Source organism: Photinus pyralis, unplaced genomic scaffold (assembly GCF_008802855.1).
Source record: "Photinus pyralis isolate 1611_PpyrPB1 unplaced genomic scaffold, Ppyr1.3 Ppyr1.4_LG1, whole genome shotgun sequence".
Classification (NCBI taxonomy): Eukaryota; Metazoa; Arthropoda; class Insecta; order Coleoptera; family Lampyridae; genus Photinus; species Photinus pyralis.
In genome coordinates this window covers 60,977,664-60,997,686 of record NW_022170249.1, presented here as the reverse complement: position 1 = coordinate 60,997,686, position 20,023 = coordinate 60,977,664, and the positions used below count along the sequence as shown (strand labels likewise).

Genomic DNA, 20,023 nt, shown 5'->3' with positions numbered 1-20,023 from the left:
AATGATCTTAGAAATTCGTATTAGGGTGTGTTCCATAAAGTGTTTGTAAAAATGTAACATTTGCACCAAAAAAGATTTACATAGCTTTCATTGTGTGGCAGAAAATCACATTAGTAGTTTTCGGAAATTGTATCAGAGCGATTTACTCGTTAATTTGTTTTTTAGATTTGCGATACTCTTGCCCACATAGTGCGATATGTTGATGATATATTGGTTATCTTTAGAGGTAATAGGTCTGAGTTACATGAGTGTTTCCAAATTTTGAATTCCCTTCATCAGAATATCAAATTCACGCTTGAAATCGAATCTAATAAGTCCCTCAATTTCTTAGACTTGTCACTTACTAGAGGCACTGCTAATGTTGAAATCGGCATCTACAGAAAACCCACCACTACGGACCATGTTATCCCTTATCATTCGTGTCACCCTTTATCACACAAACTTGCTTCCTTCCGTTATTTTTTCCATAGACTCCTTTCCCTTGACCTTCCCGAACCCCTCCACTCGAGAGAACTTAACATCATTTATCATATCGCTTTAGCGAACAATTACCCGCTACAGCTGATTAATAAGTTATACCGTAGAATGCTGTGTAAAGACAACCTCTCGAGGTGCACTTCCCTTTCTCAGTTCCCTGATTCCCCTTCCATTTATTATTCCTTACCTTACATAGGCCCGATCTCTGATAGCATTGCTCGTCTTTTCCGTTCCCTCAACATCTCCATATCCTTCTCAGTCAAGAGTAATCTTAAGTCTACTTTGGTGAAAACTAAAGATCCTATACCTCCCTTATCTAAATCAGGGGTTTATAAATTGGTTTGTCGAGATTGCCCAGCTGGTTATATTGGTCAAACTGGTCGCTCATTCAAAACCCGGTTTTCCGAACACATTTCCGCTATCAAAAACAATAACCTCAAATTCACCCTAACCAAGGTTCTTCCTTTGCCCACCACATCCTGAGTTCTGGTCATTCGTTTTCGAAGGAGGATTTTGAAATTCTTCATGTTTGTAATAAAAGCCTCAAACTAGACTTCCTAGAAATGAAAGAAATTTACCATCACTACAGAGAGAATCCTCAACACTCCTTGAACGAAATTTTAAATTTAAACAAGCATTTGTTATTCTTGACTAATTAACCTCTACCCCTTTACGCTTGTCAACGTGGTGTTCCCCCCCCCCTTTCCCTTTTTCTGCCTTCAGCAGATTGGGGGTTTTTAACTTGAGGGCACACTAATCTTTCCGCGAGTCCCGACTTCTGCCATCAGCAGGCACAGGGTAGTTTGGCCCAAAAAAATTTTAGTATAATTAAATAACGATAGCCTAATGCAATGCAAGCTATGTTGCATTCTTTCACCTTTCTTCTCACTTCGTCCCGTTACCTAATCCGGCCCTGTTTAACCTTGTTGTTTTTTAAATTTCCCGCTTTTTATTTCCTTCTTTAACCTTTCCCCTTTCGTTACCTTTCGAGTTAAGTCGTTGACTATATTTGTACAAGATGGCTGCGTCCATTTTCTAATGGCATGAATTAATTAATTAATTGTCGATATATCATGACTATGTTAATTTTGTTCCACTTTTCTATGTCCTAACACCAACTGTTTTATATTGAAAAAATTTTTTTCCTGTAAGAGTATTAATTATGTTCAACTAGTGGTTAACACATGTTCTTTCCAGCATACTGATAAAAATGTAACTTCTGTACTTTCAATTTCCTATTTTCTGTTGTTGATGTTTTAAATTTCAAGGTATGTATATTTCAAGATTGTTACTCGTTATTAGTTACAATTTTCCTACAGCTTGAAAATGACTTAGGTCGAAACTATAGTCGCTATGTGATTTTATTCACAATTTTTTAATAAAGAAGTATGGGGAAGGTTTAGTGTGTTAAATTCCTATTCAACTGTCTAAAACTTCGAGAGTCAATAAATTCCAACCTGTATTAACCTTACCTTTTTTCAAAAATAAAAATATTTGTCCAGCCTCCTCGCTTTTAAAATACATTCAAAGAACTCAAAGTATAAGGGATAATTTAGATAGTCTTTTTATATCGTTTAAAAAACCCCACAAAGTGGTCGGAACGCAAACCTTAGCCCGCTGGATAAAGTGTGTACTAAAGAACAGTGGCGTTAATACTTCTATTTTCAAAGCACACAGTACTCGCCATGCCAGCACATCGACGGCTTTTAAATCAGGATTAAACATCCAAACAATATACAATACGGCTGGTTGGACCGAAAATTCACAAGTCTTTGCAAAGTTTTACAATATTCCGATATTAGATCTAGACAATTTTGCCAAAGCGGTCCTTGTCTAACTTCGAATTTTATTACTTTTTTTTCGGTGCTTAGGGTTTAGAATGCCAGTTTATTTTTTATTTCGTTTTTATATATTTATTAATACAAAGTTAAGTTGATATATGTTATATAACATACATATTGGCAATATATAACAGTTATTATTCCGTTATATTTGTTAACACAGAGTTTAAGTTTATATACGTTTTATATAACATACATTCATATTTTTAATAATAATATTTATTGTTTTTCGTAACAGCAGGACAATAAATAAATAAAATATCTTATACTCTTAAATCGTAATCGGCTTCAAACCTCTACATAATTTGAACTAGAGGAGAGTCGAAGCAATACAATTACTTGATTAAACGAACTTACCTAAGTGAAGTTCTGATCATAAATGTATTATTCGACTCTCCGAATAGTTCAAACCCTGTCCCACCCGACCCATTGTAAGCTGATCTTCGATTACGATTTGCTTGTCACTTAATGAGCCCAGGAACGACCTACTACTCGGGTCGCGCAGGAAGGGAGAGGAAATTTTATTACTTTTCTTTTAAACATGTGTGGATTTCGTACGCTTAACAAGGTACTACATAATTTGAACTATTCGGAGAGTCGAATAATACAATTATGATCAGAACTTCACTTAGGTAAGTTCGTTTAATCAAATAATAGAAAATTCATTCGGCATTCTTGCAAACAGTTTTCGAGTGCTTCTAAACCCAATTAATCTTTCAGTAGATAAAGTGGAAAAAATCACATTAACTTGTGTTATTCTACATAATTACCTTGCTACAAACACCCAAAAATATATATAGATGTAGGCGAAGAGACCACCATTCACCTACCAAATATTGGACGACAAGGGGGTAATAAGTCGACAAATGTAGCTAGGGGAGTTAGAGACGAATTTAGATCCTATTTTAACTCTGTTAGAGGGGCGGATGAATGGCAAGAAAGAGCAGTAAAAAATTTTAATTTATAGAAATAAAATGTAGAATTGAAGTACATATGTACATTATAGAAAGTAACATGTATTTAATGTAATTCTTTGCAACGTCTGATTCCCTCATACAACTTTTGTATCACCTCCTCTTCTATTTGTAGACGTATGCTGTCATCGGTGATAGATTTTAGTTTTGACACAATGAATTTTGCTAATGATTCCTTGTCCCGGTCTGCTTCACATGGCAAAGATGAATCATTTTTTTTTAGAAATTGCAGACGATATAGCAGTTAATGCTACAGATGCTTCCTTCATTATTTTATCACTAGAATCGCCTTTTCCACACCCTTTTCTTTTTAATGTAGCCGTTCGCTACGCGTTGGGCGTGTTGCAACCCTTAGGTGTTTCAGCGATTCCTTCTTGCATCGTTGGCTCTTCACGAACAAGATAGCCTTCATCGTCGATGATATAAGATTCATCCTAAACAAAATAATAATACTTATGTATCTATTAAAAGATATCCACAGCTTTTACCATTTCCTCATCTTGCGAATAAATAATATCTACAGCTTCCGATCCATCTTCCGTGTTGGAAGAGCTAGAGGCTACAATGGAGTCTAAAGAGATTCGCTGTTCACAATCGTCCAATATGAAGGATATCACGTCATAATACCATAATGTAGGTTTGTATATCTAAAATTGTCAACACTTTATAATCAATAAGAAGTATTACACTTACGGCATCGGTTCCTACTCCACTACGTTTCGAAGTTTTAGCCTTTTTATATTCGGCCATGAAATTTGTTCTTAATGCATTGAATTTAGTTTTTAAATCAGTTACAGTCACATCTGGTTTAATCAAGTGCATTTCCGCAAGAATCTTACTCCACGCGTCATTCCTTGCATGCCGATTTTTGTATTGGGGCGATTTTATCAAGTACAAATTTGGATGGCATTTGATCGCCTCCAGAAACTGTTGCGTGTGGTTTCTTGCCCACGCCATAACACAATAACCGTAGAGCCACAGAAATGTTAATCAGTGCGTAGAGCCCTTATTATAAAAACGGAGGTTATGTTCACAGAATGTTTTTGTTTTGGTTTGAGGAACGATCTTTTGCGCACCTCACTTGGCGCAGATTTTGTACATTAAAATAGAACACGTTCTAATTTATTTTGCAAGTTTTTCACATCAATTTTTGGTGTGATATACATTATTTTAATTGGCAATAAAATTGAAAAAATAATGTTAAGAAAAATTGTATGTGTTAAACCGCTTTTAGACGGGTTCAGACTTAGGGACAGTACAGAAGAAATATGAACAAGATGAAATAAATCTCTATTTACTCTATCACACGCCATCACTACATCATTGGGTTCAAACGAATAGTATATTTGAGTGTCATCGGCGTATAGGTGATATTGACAGTGGAGCAAGTTTTCTGGAATTAACGCGGTAACTTAACACATACATACAACATTTAAAAGAGAAACCAATTTGTAAGCATAAAAAATTAAACTTCTTTGTTCGCTTGCTCTGCGTCACATTTTAACCATTTTGAGATTTTTAATGTCTTTTTCTGTCACGGTCTTGTTAATATGTAATGCTGCAGCTTAATAACACCAATAACATGCGAAACTTTGGTATTATAGATATTAAGATAGCTAGGTGATTTATAGGTACTTTAAAGGACGATGCCCAGTTTAATTCTGAGCGACCGAAGGGAGGGATGGAGGGGGTTTTACATACCTATGGTGTAGGTTTATCCACATAATCAACAACTGGACTTGGAGTTGTAATATTTTTTAAAGCATTAACCCGTGCAGAATTTGAACAACTACTACCTACTGTTTTTAAAATTTGCAATTCCACTAATTCTAATTAAACATACTAAAATAAAAAGTTAGTACCAAAGTATACTGCATTTACGTTTTACCCGAAAAAGCTGGATCGGGAAGACTTGACGTTCCTACATTTTTTCAGTAGAAGAAAAACTATAAGTTTTTTTCAGTTTAATTGTCCTCTTTTTAGGCAGCGCTAGCGAATCAGACTCCAAACCTGATGTAACAATTGCTCTGCTTGCTTTTTTAGCAAATGAATAATAATCATCTTATACATATCTTTCAGATCATACCACCGTACAAATTATTTCGAAAAGGAACAACAGTAAATTGTTGCCAATGACTTTCTGGGATTGCAAGTTTTTTCAACGCTTCACATAGTTTAAGTTTGTTGACCAATAACATTTATACTCGTTTAACCTTGAGGCCATTTCGATGGATAAATTACTCCTAAATCTTGTGGAGCTATATTGTTTGCGAGATATACACAACTTTTCTTGATAATTTGGACATAATTTAGGGACATGATCACTAAACAGACAAATTACGTACAAACTATAAAACAGGAACAGAGCAGTTTCTAATTGAATAATCCTTAATTTAAATGAGGGTTCTTACCTACAAAACACTGCACAGTATAGAAAATGCGTTTACTCTTTATAGACTAGGTACACAAAAGGTGAGTCTGGATTACGATAGGTGGACATGGTCCACGCGTGTCTAGGCCTCAAATTTGGGCTCTTTGTACTACCTCCCTGACTAGAGTCGTTAGACCCCTCAACGTCACTCAAGCCATCTCACACGTGAGATACCTAAGGATGCTGTAAGGGGAAGCAGGTGTAATCGTAGCTACCTATGTCCGGACAGGATACCCCCAACATGGATCGTCTCAGTTGGGACCCGAGCAGGACATTTACAAAGTATGTGGTGTGCCGTCTCGTCGTTTATCTAACATCCTCTACATGATGGTGATTCCACCAAACACACGCGGTGCATGTGTTTGTTTAGTTTGCAGTGCCCAGAAAGTATTCCCACGAGTAACCTCAGTTTTGTTGATAGCCCTGTGCAAAAACGCGCCAAGTTGCGAGATGGTCCTTTGAAGGCTTCTATCGCATGGCGACAATGTAACATCATGTTCCATCTAACCCTGTGCTGGCTTTCTCATTAGGTACCTTCCATTCCAGCATGCGAAATCAAGGGTGTTGCAGCTTGATACTTGCTCTAGTGTATGGGTGGCATTAGGAAACCAACCTAGAGGTGATTTTACACTGGCCTTTTATTTTTAATTTTATTTGCTGTCACTGGACATTCTGATAAGTTTGTTCTTTATGTTATGCATAAGAACTGTTCTTGCACTAAGCGTTAATCCTACCAAATCTGATTGGAATACAGTAGGAAGTTTGCCTAGTGGTTGGGTGATATAGAAGTTCAGTTCTTTGGAGTAAATGCAAGTGCCTGTTCCTTCCATTGTTTTAAATCCATCTGTGAAGATGAATATGTCTGGTTGGAATACCACCTTCTCATTAAGAAAGAGGTGGTAGTTTTTCCCAAATATGAATTGAGGAGTGAGTAAGTCCGATTGCCCTTCTAGGATAGGCTATCGCTTAATCGCCTCGCCCAGAATGCGAGAGTGGCCCACCTCAATACCTCTGCTATTCTACAACCCCTATTTTCCAGGCGCAGGAATGCCAAAATGACCTGCTCTCTCATGTGGAGATCTAGTGGAGGCAGACCCAGAAAGGCATCCATGACGGGTGTGGGAGTTATTCGCATCACGCCCGTGCAGGCAAGATACGCAAGTCTTTGCACATGCTAAGAAGTGCTACGGTTATGGAGTTTGCCAATTGCGCGGCGACTTTGCCAGAAAGCTCTATTTCCTTTTTCGACTTTGAGCTGGATATGTTTGATACTAATGAATAACGATCATTGTGACAAAGAATGAATTAATTAATTTATGTACAGGTACTTTAAGTGCCCTGTTAATTAGAAGGGGCGTATCTGCGTTTTTCACTAAAGTGAGAAAACGAGGTATTAAGATTTGGCTCCATGCCATCGCAGTATTTCAAACTGCGCAGGAGTTGATGATGTCAATCATACACATATATATTCTACTGTCAGTTGCTATAATGTTGTACCAGATATATCATTCCTGAATATGGCTTTTGATACTTACGCCTATTCTCTTTAAAGATGTTATAGCAAATTCTGTAGTTACGCCAAATAAATTGTTTCCAAGAGTTTCAAAAAATTTATTCAGGTGTTATTAATTTGCATATTAAGTACATAAGAATAACATTTTAACAAAATAAGCTTAATCAGTGTCAACATCTTGGTTCTTGGAAGAATGTTCTTTTTCGATTGGCAAATTTTCCCAAAACACCAACCTCGTTTTAGGAAATATTGCTCCAAGTTTAGATATTATAGTCTGCTTTCTTATTTTTGATATGCCTCTTGGTTCTCCTTTTAGTAGAGGTAAAGAAATTCCTGTTTTAAAGGATTTGTGGTTCAAAAAATTCAAATTTATGAACTCTCCTTCAAAAAAACGTGAATATGAGAGTGTTCGATCGCCTCTTCGAAAAACTACATGAGACATTTCGTTTAAATATGGTCGTGGTGTTATCTTATTGAGTTTGTATTGAGATGTGTGATCCTCCCACAGAAAAAATGAATTTTCATCCATTTCCTCAACATAAACTCCTTTACATGCATTTTTAACAGCTGTGACGTAATCATTAAAATCGTAGACTTTTCCTGCTTTTCTCAAAGAGTTCTCGACTGCGTGGTGAAACGAATCGGCTGCCATAAAAGTATGGCCTGATTCGAAGTACTTGACTTCCAACTTTTGTACAGCAACTTCGGCGCAGTTAACAATGTATATAAAGAAACTATACAGACACCAATTCTTGTTCTGTGCGGTGCAGTTATCAAGCCATAGTATTACATGTTTTGCGTCTCGCATGTGCAGAAAGTATTTGTAAAATGAGCTAACTATGTCTTCTTTATTTCTTCCTTGAATAGCTTCATGCCATACTGCAGCAAAGTGGCCCACTTTCGATTTCGGTCCAGCTGAGATAAAACTTTCGTTGTACGCCACAAGTCGGGGTACAAAAATCACTTCTTTAAAAGTGTCACATCGCGGCAACATGATAACCTGGAAATGGGAAAGATTTAATAAAATCACAAAAAGCAATAATTTACAGCTCTACCTTTTGTAAGTCAACTGTAACGACGACATCGTTTTCTTTGCAGTCTTTTTGGTATTGCATTCTTGCCGCTGTATAGTTCGTATGGTGAGTGTTCCACGCTTCACAGTCTTTGCAAGTTACAGAAATATCTTCTTTTTTGTGTCCACTCGCTTTTGAATGATGCATAAATACTTCACACGTGAAACATTCTTCGTGTCCAAGTTTAGTGAACGATATGTTCAGACTATCCACGACTTCTCGATAAAGATAATAAGAAAAAGTTATAGATGGATGTTTTTCAATAAAATCATCATACATAGATTTAATTGTTATGTCACTGGGCAAGTACTTACGCAATGGAGCATGCTCACGGCGATAATGCGCGATTGTTGGGTTAAAAGATTCAATATGTTTAATGATTACGTCTCTATCAAACTTCTTTTTTGGATTCTTGCCACGGCCATCACGTTTAGGAGTAATGACAGTTTCATTAAAGTTGCCGAACACTGTTCTCACCATTTTATCGTTAGATTTTTTAAAACCAAGGGTTGTAAGAAAGAATGTTTTACACACTGCCACCCTACGACCACTTTCATTTTTGAAGGCATACTGCAATGTATTTGAGCGTCGAGATGAAGTTGCTGAATGTACTGTTGTTCTTTTGGTAGGTGATCGCGAAACATTATGGAATATGAAAGTTTTTTGTTCGTTGTGGTTCATATTCCAAAATTCATTATTAATTAAGGTGCGATGAGAATAAGAAAATGTTTTTTGGCATTTTTTAACGCAATCATTTCCACAACTATTAATTATTTTATGCGCATCGGCAATTCGATTCTTATTCAAGCGTTTTCTTTCTTCTACAGATTTCGAAAATCTTCTGCGTTTTCTGGGTCTCCCATCTTTAGTCCAAAGTGAAAGGTCTACGAGTTTTTCAACATCGGTCAAAAGTTTTTCAATAACTTGACCCACAACAAGTTCATCGCTATTAGAATTTGGAATCAGCTCGCTGGTGCTAGGTTCCACTAGATCTGGTCCAACTAGTTGTACGTTGCTGAGGATATTGATCTTAGCATCAGTACGGGAAGTGCTGGATTTCAAGCAAACCGTATCATTATTAGTTGACGCTGAAGCTAATTTTTCGGAATCACTTCCACTGATACTGCTTTCGTCATCAGAATTCGGTGTAAAATCGGGGTCTTCAATATTACGCTTAATCTGCTCTGATTTGGTCACCTTCAGTTCATCTATTTTATTTCTTTGTTGCTTATTAAGGGCTAAATATACTAGTTTCTGGCACCGGTTCATTTTAAAACACTCACATTTACTAGAAACGCAAATTAAATGCTACACGAAAATTAGAATGACTTAACCTCAAATAGCAAAGCTGCGCATGTTAAGAAAGACAGGCGTATCTGTTCGAGAGCAATACAGTTACGCCCGTCTAGTTTAACAAACTATGTAGATACGTCCAAATAGCTTAATACAAAGAGATACGTCTATTCTTATTAACATTTTGTAGATACGCCCTTTCTTTTTAAGCTCAGTACGATCATACAGTGAGAGATTACGACTTTCGGTCTTAACAAAACAGTAGGGTACTGGTTTGCCAACATGTACATACGTCGAAGTCGATTTATGCTAAAATTGCAGATACGCCCTTTCTAGTTAACACGGCTATTTCATAACAAATTAGATGAATAAATTCATTCCTACAATGAAAGACTTCCATATTACAATGAATCGGTTTCATTGTAAATCAATGAATGCCATTCTTTGAATTGATCATCGTATTTTCATTATAGTAATGATTCAAATCGTTAATCAATGAATAATCCTTCATTGGAGTAATGTCATTTTAACACTGAAAAAAGGTCAAACATTGCATTTCCTTGATACTATGAACAACTTTTCTTTCAGTGGCAGCCGGTTTTTTGACCAAGTATTCCAACTTTTGCCTTTCAATTTATACATCTGCTTCTTGGTAATACAGTACAACTTCTTTAGTTCGGACACTCGCTGATTCGTTCACTCCAGTAATCCGGCGTTCCTAGGTGTCCGAAAATTTTACCTCTGCAGTCCGGATTTTTCCTTACCTAACGGGTTTGCCGCCTTTGGCGGTCAGTTATCGTTTAGTTTCCGTGCGTCGTGTGTCAATCTTTTATAAAAAAAAATGGCGCCAAATAAACGACCGCATAACACACTTACTCTTGCGGAGAAATGTAAAATATTAGATTTTCTTGATAAGGTGGGTAGTATACGCAGGGTGGCTGAGAAATTTAATGTTCCAAAATCAACTGTAAGTGATATAAAGAACAAGTTAAAAAGTAATCGTAAACGATTTACATAAAGCGCATTTCCACTTGCATTCATTTCCCATTTGTAAGATGCAACTTCTGTTAAAATCGTAAAAATCCGGCCACAAATATGAAAGATAGCGTTGCACATGGGCAATCCATTTTGACGTGCTACTTCAATTTCAGTTTATGAGAAGAATTTCATTTCAATGCTTTTCTAAATAAGAAAGTTGGAACTGCGCATGCGCAAACCTAAATTTTAAAACTAATGTTAGATTTTCCTTTGTTCCAAGCGCCTAAGTATCAAATTTCACTTAAATAGTTTCATAGATAAAAAGGTGGGCCGGCGAAGTTGAAGCTGCTTTATATTGTCTACAGCAGCGTAGTGCTCATGTACCTGTTTCTTCTGAGATCTTACGAACGAAAGCTAAACAATTTTATGAAAGAATAACTGGGAAGAGTGATTTTTTAGTTCAGGGTGGCTTGACAAATTCAAGAAAAGGCACGGAATACGCTTTCTTAAAGTGTGTGGTGAAAAACTTTCCAGCGATGTAAGTGCTATAGTACCTTTTCAAGAAAAATTTCTAACTGTGGTTAATGAAATGAAGCTAAGTCGTGAACAAGTTTATAATGCTGATGAATCAGCGGCTTTTTGGAGAGCCTTGCCGGACACTACGTGGGTTCATAGTCAGGAACAATAGCACCAGGGCGAAAAATATCTAAAGATCGCGTAACATTCATGCCCTGTTGCAATGCGGCTGGAACTCATAAGTTACCCCTTTTAGTTCTTGGAAAATCCGCAAATCCAAGGGCATTTAAGAATGCTACTTTACCTGTCAAATACAAGGCAACCAGCAAAGGACCAGGACATTGTTCTTCGAATGGTTTAAGACTTGCTTTATACCCGACGTCAAACGTTTTTTATCGTTTGTTAACCGACCTCATAAAGCATTGTTACTTGTAGATAATGCTCCATCTCATCCACCTGAGACAGAAATAAATTTCGATCCTGATTTCAGAGTTATGTTTTTGCCGCCCAACTGCACAGCAGTTTTACAGCCAATGGATCAAAACTTGATCCAAAACATAAAAGTAGCATACAGAAAGAACTACTAAATCACATTATCGCTCACGAAGGTGACGATTTAGTTACAGTTTTAAAGCAATTTAATTTAAAAGATGCACTTGTTAATCTAGATATTGCTTGGAAGTCCATATCTGAAAAAAATATCCAAAAAAGTTGGATAGTATTATGGCCGAACCAAAGAAATGATGCAGAAGAAGAGGAATCTGATGAAGAAAACATTCCACTTTCAGAACTTCAAAGACGACTTTGTCAAATAAACGAGGAAGATTTAAAAACCATTACCGCTTCCTTGCTTGTGATAGATCCTGAGAACAATTTGAATCGGGAAGAAATTGTTGAAAAGGCACGGAATACGCTTTCTTAAAGTGTGTGGTGAAAAACTTTCCAGCGATGTAAGTGCTATAGTACCTTTTCAAGAAAAATTTCTAACTGTGGTTAATGAAATGAAGCTAAGTCGTGAACAAGTTTATAATGCTGATGAATCAGCGGCTTTTTGGAGAGCCTTGCCGGACACTACGTGGGTTCATAGTCAGGAACAATTAGCACCAGGGCGAAAAATATCTAAAGATCGCGTAACATTCATGCCCTGTTGCAATGCGGCTGGAACTCATAAGTTACCCCTTTTAGTTCTTGGAAAATCCGCAAATCCAAGGGCATTTAAGAATGCTACTTTACCTGTCAAATACAAGGCAACCAGCAAAGGTTGGATGACCAGGACATTGTTCTTCGAATGGTTTAAGACTTGCTTTATACCCGACGTCAAACGTTTTTTATCGTTTGTTAACCGACCTCATAAAGCATTGTTACTTGTAGATAATGCTCCATCTCATCCACCTGAGACAGAAATAAATTTCGATCCTGATTTCAGAGTTATGTTTTTGCCGCCCAACTGCACAGCAGTTTTACAGCCAATGGATCAAAACTTGATCCAAAACATAAAAGTAGCATACAGAAAGAGACTACTAAATCACATTATCGCTCACGAAGGTGACGATTTAGTTACAGTTTTAAAGCAATTTAATTTAAAAGATGCACTTGTTAATCTAGATATTGCTTGGAAGTCCATATCTGAAAAAAATATCCAAAAAAGTTGGATAGTATTATGGCCGAACCAAAGAAATGATGCAGAAGAAGAGGAATCTGATGAAGAAAACATTCCACTTTCAGAACTTCAAAGACGACTTTGTCAAATAAACGAGGAAGATTTAAAAACCATTACCGCTTCCTTGCTTGTGATAGATCCTGAGAACAATTTGAATCGGGAAGAAATTGTTGAAAAAGCGACTGAATTAGCAAACTCTAAGGCAGTTCAGAAAAAAATTGATAGTTTTTTCAAAACCATTTAAACTTTTTCTTTGTCTTGTACATATGTATGTACATATGTATGTACATACATACATATTTGTTTATACATACGTACATACATACTTATTATGTATACATATTATAATTTGAAATATAAACATAATTTTCTTTGTAATTAGGGTACAATGATTTATTTATACCTAGAAAACAGCTAGTACATAGTTGTATAGTAAAATAAAACTATGTATTGAAATATTAATCCAGCTATCCGGACACCTCGCTAATCCGGCGCTGCTTGGAACGATATGTGTCCGGATTATCGAAGTTGTACTGTACTGACAATACTGTGCGTGAAGATGTAGATGGGGTTGAGATGAGCGTGCGTATATGACGTATCTTCATCACTACCGTTATTTTGAGTAGCATATTCACTAGTGTCATAATTGTTTATTGCCCAAGGTTCATGAGATGGGTGCGTACTTAAGTTTGTTTCACAATCATTTTCCTCCGTTTCCTCCAGATTGCTTTCGGTATTTCGAGGTACAAAAAAACACATTTTTAAAATAAGGCCATTGTGATTTGGTCATCATATTACCAAGATCTCCAGAACGAAGTTCAGGAATTTTTGTTAGTGCATAACTAAAATCGGGCATCGATGCTTGCCTCTTTGACTCGACGCTCCACTATGTTTGTACCTTTACCTAACTAACTTTGCAGTTCAGGGTAATAAGCCTCAGACGTTATGTTTCGTCAAGGCAGCCTTGATTTCTGGGTTTAGTTTTGGTGGAATTAAAGAGTTTAGATTTACCGATTCTTGCACGCAAGTCACTTTTTCCAATTTCACATTTTGACGTTCGACAACTACATGTTGATTTTCATTTCGCAATAATGGATCAGAAACAAGAGGTTAAGTGATATTAAGAATGTAATGGTTAATTAATGAGATTTCATTTCCGTTTTTCTAAAAATAGTAAAAAATAAGGCTGATTTTGTCATTAAGTATTATAGTGAAGGTTCGGAGATTGTTGCTAAAGAACTACGCGGACTTGAAATGGACATGAAGGAACTTAATAACTGGCACGGCTCAGAGGAGTTTAAGGGTAAAATGAGAAAAATTGAAAGGATATGATTATAATTCGCAGAATTGATGAGTGTGACAGCTATTGAAAAATACGGAAAATTGTCAACATTTTCGTGCCAAGCGATGCTTATTGAAAAGGGAAAGGGTGATAATAAAAAGGACCTTATTTCCCCTAAAACATCTGATGACTGTCGAGAAGTTGCTCTCCGATGAATTTGATCTGTCCCAGGAAGAGTCGAGTAAACTAGACAAAACTAGTGAATCTATTGCCAACAATGATTTCGTGCCAATTGGAGATAGCGGTCAAGTTCAAACAACTGCTTCAGTCGGTCCAGATGTCCAGAAGAATGGCGAAGAAAATGATTCAAAGAAGAGTTAAGGAAAACAATTAACTTATAACCATACTCGATAACTTTTATTAAACACAAATAAAGATTAGTTACTGAAACGTAAAATTAATGCTTTATGATAAGAAAAATAGGATTCGTAAATATATGTCTCGATATCCAGATTTGACTTTGCAAAAATGCCATCAATTGTCGTGCCAGTATTGGTAGTACATTTTCTTCTTCTTGTGGAATCGTAGGAAATTTTAAATTTGAGTTGTTGATATTGAATCTTGGATATTGTTTCTTGCAAATGTAAGTCATGCAAGTGGCACAAAAATTATATTCATGCAATTGAAACGGTTCATCAAAATCAATATTTTTAAATAATCGATATCGCAGCCTTTAGACAAAAGAGATTCTTTGGTTTGGTGGTTTTAACAACTTGAGTTTTAAATAAGTTTGTCACAGCTGAAGCATCGGTGACCCGGTCCATCCTTGATGTTTTGCTTATAAATTACAACAGCATATTTCCATGGTTTCAATTCACTGCGCTTTGCTCGCCGAGTGGTATTGTCTCGTGCCAATTCGTTTGAGCTACAAACTGGATCAGAACGTCTGGCACGACGACTTATACCATCTCGTGTCAACTCATTTGCGCTGTAAATTGGATCAGATCGTATGGCACGACGTGTTCCGTATCACTGAAAGAAATATTCTGTTATTATTACCGAAATTGGATAGACACAACCGTAAAGTATTACTCCACCAGGGACGAAAACTGTTAGCTAGAGCAACAAAACGTTTTTGGTTAACCGATATTTGGTGTTGTTATAAATTGGTTGTTAATTGGAACAAAAAAATATTGTATTGTACTACCAAAACAATGGATCGACTACAAAATAAGAAATGCTGTCCTAAGCAATTTGTTCAGTAATGTATGCCACATCCTTTGCTATTTGCACATTTGACTTTGCTGTGTAAACAAAACATTTCCATTGTATCAACCGCTCACTTTGCTGCCGCCCAAATTCATTCTGTGACTGTCCTGCTACGTTGACGTTCATATTTGCATCAGATGCAAAACTTCAGTAGCGTAGGGTAAGCAGTATAGTGATTGGCCACTTAAAATCTCTGTTTGTGACATTAATAGTTTTTTGGTATAGTATATTGAAAGACAAGTGTTACAATCCGACCTATTGTAATACGACTATCTTGTGGCACGAGTGGCGTAGCGAAGCGGAGCCCACGAGTGTCCACAAGATAGGAGTATTAGAATAAAATTGTAACACGTGTTTTTCATACTATTTTTTCTATTTCGGAGCTTTAATTTACACATAAGCAAGCAATATAATGCGCTGTGCTTCAAAACGTTTGCGCAATGCATCACATAAAATGTGTTGTGCTAAAAAATAAATGCACAATGCACGAAAATAATTGCAGAACGCCATTAATTTTATGCGCGATGCATTTTATTAATTGCATTTGGCACATGTATTTTTGCACTATGCTTTCAATAAATGCATTAGACATAGTTTTTATTTATGTAGTACCTATATTAGCGTATTACACACATAAGGAGAAAAGATTGTATGTCTTATAAACTTAAAAAAAACAGAAAGGTACCTAGTTTAATTATGAAATGTAATATGTAAATTATGTTGGTACAAAGGAAACGTTTATGTAAACCTACATTATATTTATGTGGAATAGAAATCATAAATGTTTCAAAACTACAATATAAAAATTTGTTAGTCAAATCTGATTTCGTTATATGCTTTATTTAAATATTCTCGCATATGATGGTAGAACCTCAGAAAATCCTGTTCTTGAAGCGATTCCAAGATAGTTTCAAGTGCTTCTATCACATTATCGCCTGTACGTGGCTTTGGTCGAAGATGTATATATTTTGACTTTATCATTGAAAAAACTTCTTCTATCGGGTTAAGTAGAGGGGAGTAAGGAGGTAAATATCTGTGCCTAACATTATTTTCCCTAAAGAAGTTAGAGACATCATTGGCATGATGGATGCGGGCATTGTCCATAATTATAATATCGTCTTCTATTTGAGGCAAAGCAACAGTTTCAAGAAAAGTTTTGTAATCGTTAGAGTTAATAGCTCCAACTCTTGTAAAAAATCCAACCAATTGCAAGTAAAAGTGAGATGTTGGTACCTCTATTTCCAGGAACTTCTACTGACGGCGTGATTCCTGGGGAAGTATACCCATATAAAGGCCCTAAATGTAGGTTAAATCCTGATTCATCAATAAAAATCATGTTATCATCATTCACGGCTGCCATTGCGGTGGCATACATTTTTCTAGCTTGAATATGCGCCCGCGAATTTCGTTCATGTGGAATTTTCTTTGCTCTTTTTTTCTTGTATGAATGCTGTTTTAGCACTTTTGCAACTTTATTGCGATTGCATTTCAAATGTCCTGGAAGTCTTTCTATAATCTGCTGAATGGTCAATGTACATTCTTGCAGCAGTATATTCTCTATAGGCGTCCCATAACTCTCCATTGTTGTTTGGTTTTCTTCCTTTCTTGTTTAGTTCAAAATTTCGCAGAGGTCCATCAACAAATTCGGACCTAGTGTGGGAAATGAATTTCTGCGCTGAACGAAGACTTTCACCAGTGGCTTCCATAATATCTTTTGCACTTCTGCCACTAGCATAAAGTTTTCTAGCAACATCAAGTTTTTCTTCAGTAAAACAAACATATCTTCGTGGCATTTTCACAATTTCACAAATAATTCATGAACTGTCATGTACCTTACATGCGCGCGCGTGTGCTGTTTTACATAAGCTACATACTAGATTTTATTATAAACGCATTTATTTGGATGCATTATGCAAAAATTATGGTGCAAGCTGCAATTAATAAAATGCATCGCGCATAAAATTAATGGCGTTCTGCAATTATTTTCGTGCATTGTGCATTTATTTTTTAGCACAACACATTTTATGTGATGCATTGCGCATTATTTACGATGCAGTGCGCAAACGTTTTGAAGCACAGCGCATTATATTGCTTGCTTATCTGTAATTAAAAAGTAATTAGCAAAAACTACAGGAAACTTTAGAATTAATATGTCTTAAGTTGGCAACACCATTTACGTTGACAAATTTTAAGTTGGCAGCGTAGATAAACACAACACTGACATTCGGAAACTTAAATTCCGTGAATGTGTAATTTTTTACTCGTAGATAAATTTATTTATGGTGGATGTGTAAACTGCTGATTTGGAATGTATTAAGTTCTTCGTGTACCAAAAATCAAGGAAAACACATAAATTTTACGTAATTTGATTTCACATCTGATGATTTGACGTTGACGTCTTAGCGAACTGCCAACTTAGAGATGAAAAGTTACCAAAAACAATGTTACAATGGAACTCATTGAAACACTGTTTTTGCCGAAAACAGTTGCACAAAATTCTCATTGTAACACCGAAATAGAAAAAAATACTTTCTCATTGCCCCTTTTTGAGCACCGTTGGAAGATTCTTAATACAACGTTTTGTTTCGGAGAAATGATCACAAACTATACTATTTTAAATGTCCCGTGACAAAAGTACACACTGTATTTAGTAGCACTTTTTATTACGAATACAACTATGTACGTCACACAAATAAAAACAAAAGTTGGAAATTGTTGGTTTCAACAGGATGGTGCATCTACGTACAACTTAATCGTACAAGTATACGTATCTAAAATTTTTTCTATTTTCCAGGAATTTATCCGATAGGTATGCTCGCAAGGTATGCGCGGGTGCTGTCTTGTAGAGTTTAAAAAGTGGCAATGAGAAAGTGTCTTTTGTCTTTCTTGTTGTATCTGTTCAAATAACACCAGCAAAAAATAAACATTAAATCGGCAAGTTTCGGTTTTTCTATCATATCTTCGGAAGTAATTGGAACTTTTTTGTTTTCTCTAAAGCACGATAATAATGGTTTAATTGCGCATCTTTTCTCTAATTTGACCATCATCGTATCTTCTATAGTTTCGATCTCCATGATAGACATCCTTATCTTGGACACTCTTTCCAAGAGAGAGAAAGCCCGTACCAATGAGTACCTCGTCGTATCTACTGTAGTTTATAGTAAATCTTGAATTACTTCTTACACCTTTGGTAAATTTAATCCCTTTATGGCTTAATTGTATGTTGGGTCGTTAGACGTTAAAAGGAATTGTAGTCATGGTAAACCTTGCCCTTTTTATAAATAGAATTTGCGGACATGTTTTTAAAGCAGTTGCAGATGTAGGGTAGGTAGGTACGAATTTATATTTTATATCTTGACGATTATTTTCATAAATTAATTAGGCTATTTTTTGCTTTCATTTTTAAGAAAAGAGTTTTTTATTTGCTTGCCTTTAGAGCGTCACATGTTACGATAACGCATCTAATCTGCTATATATATATATATATATATATATATATATTGTTGTGAGACCTAACCTTCACTTCTGGGAATCCCACGATTTACCTCTAGCTAGCTCAGTGTAATTAAAATGAAAACAAAAATTTTTATCCGCATCTCAAGGTCCAGCTGGATTCTGCCACCCTACAGCATTCCAACAATGACATAAATAGGTGGCTTAACCAAATCCTTAAATTCCAATATGAAACTTTACCCCCAGATTTAATCAACTTGAAACAAAGTAAGAGACGCCGACAATTACCTCTCCTTGACTCTAATAAACAAAACCTGGATTGCAATGACTGGTTTAATTTCAAACAAAAAATTGCGTAAATTTCTGTTTTACAAATTGTTACAATTTTAAACAGATAAATGACACACAAAAAAAAAAACAAATTACTCAAACATTACAAAAAAAACAAGACAAAACAAAACACTAACTACTACTTACTTTTAAAATTAGTCCGAGTAACGTACTCCGATAAAAAGAGGTATCCGTACACAATCACGCAAACCAAACACTCAAACACCGACGTCTTCTCTCTTCGGGTACCCACAAATTCAAAACTTCCGTGTTTCCGCAAAAATAAAAAAAAAACAGGACGGCGACAAACTTCTTAAACTTCTCAATAATTCTTCTTAAAACGGCAGACACAAAATTCTAATTAAACCTGGATCCACTACGCAAGAAACTTCCACAAAATTCAAAAAAAAAACGTAACCGAAGAAGCGCCGGTTGGCTTTGTAACGACCAAAAAGCCCCGCTCTCTTCAAAAATTTTCTATTTAAGCCAAAAGCCCTTCTCCTTTCTTCAACATCCCGCCCGCCAATCACGCGAAGCGTCGATTTTTCAACTTCTTGCTAAACGGCACGTACGCCCGGCAATTCTGCGAAGAACCTTATCTCTACTTCGCGCTATACCTCGTTAACGGCAAATAAAATTTAAAAAGAAATTTACATCGAAAAAAATTCTAGGAATAAAATAAAAACAGAACACTTCTAAGAAATTGAACCAAAACTATAACATGAAATTTACGCAATCCTGTGTCTCAAATTATTAATAACCCCCCCGGTTAATTAATTGAACTAAACAAAATTGTCACATCCAGACGCTCTATAATTTCTTTCAAGTTACAACTAAAACAAAATAACACAACAATATATATTGTTGTGATACCTTCCTAAGACTGAAACTACCCACACAACTTACCCTTGCTAGCTCAATCTCACAAAAACT

General features: G+C 36.0%; 2 protein-coding genes across 2 annotated transcripts; one reads left to right on the top strand and one right to left on the bottom strand.

The window, feature by feature from the left end:
* Nucleotides 1-7,396: 7,396 nt before the first annotated feature.
* On the bottom strand, nucleotides 7,397-9,578 carry LOC116164980. Its single transcript, XM_031479248.1, has 2 exons — nucleotides 8,292-9,578; nucleotides 7,397-8,236 (listed from the first exon to the last, which is right to left on the bottom strand). Exons 1-2 carry the CDS (start codon nucleotides 9,576-9,578, stop codon nucleotides 7,397-7,399), a joined length of 2,127 nt encoding a protein of 708 aa, XP_031335108.1.
* A 2,453-nt stretch (nucleotides 9,579-12,031) lies between these two features.
* LOC116164971 (jerky protein homolog-like) lies at nucleotides 12,032-13,000 on the top strand. Its single transcript, XM_031479238.1, has one exon. It carries the CDS (start codon nucleotides 12,098-12,100, stop codon nucleotides 12,998-13,000), a length of 903 nt encoding a protein of 300 aa, XP_031335098.1. The 5' UTR covers nucleotides 12,032-12,097.
* Nucleotides 13,001-20,023: the final 7,023 nt, after the last annotated feature.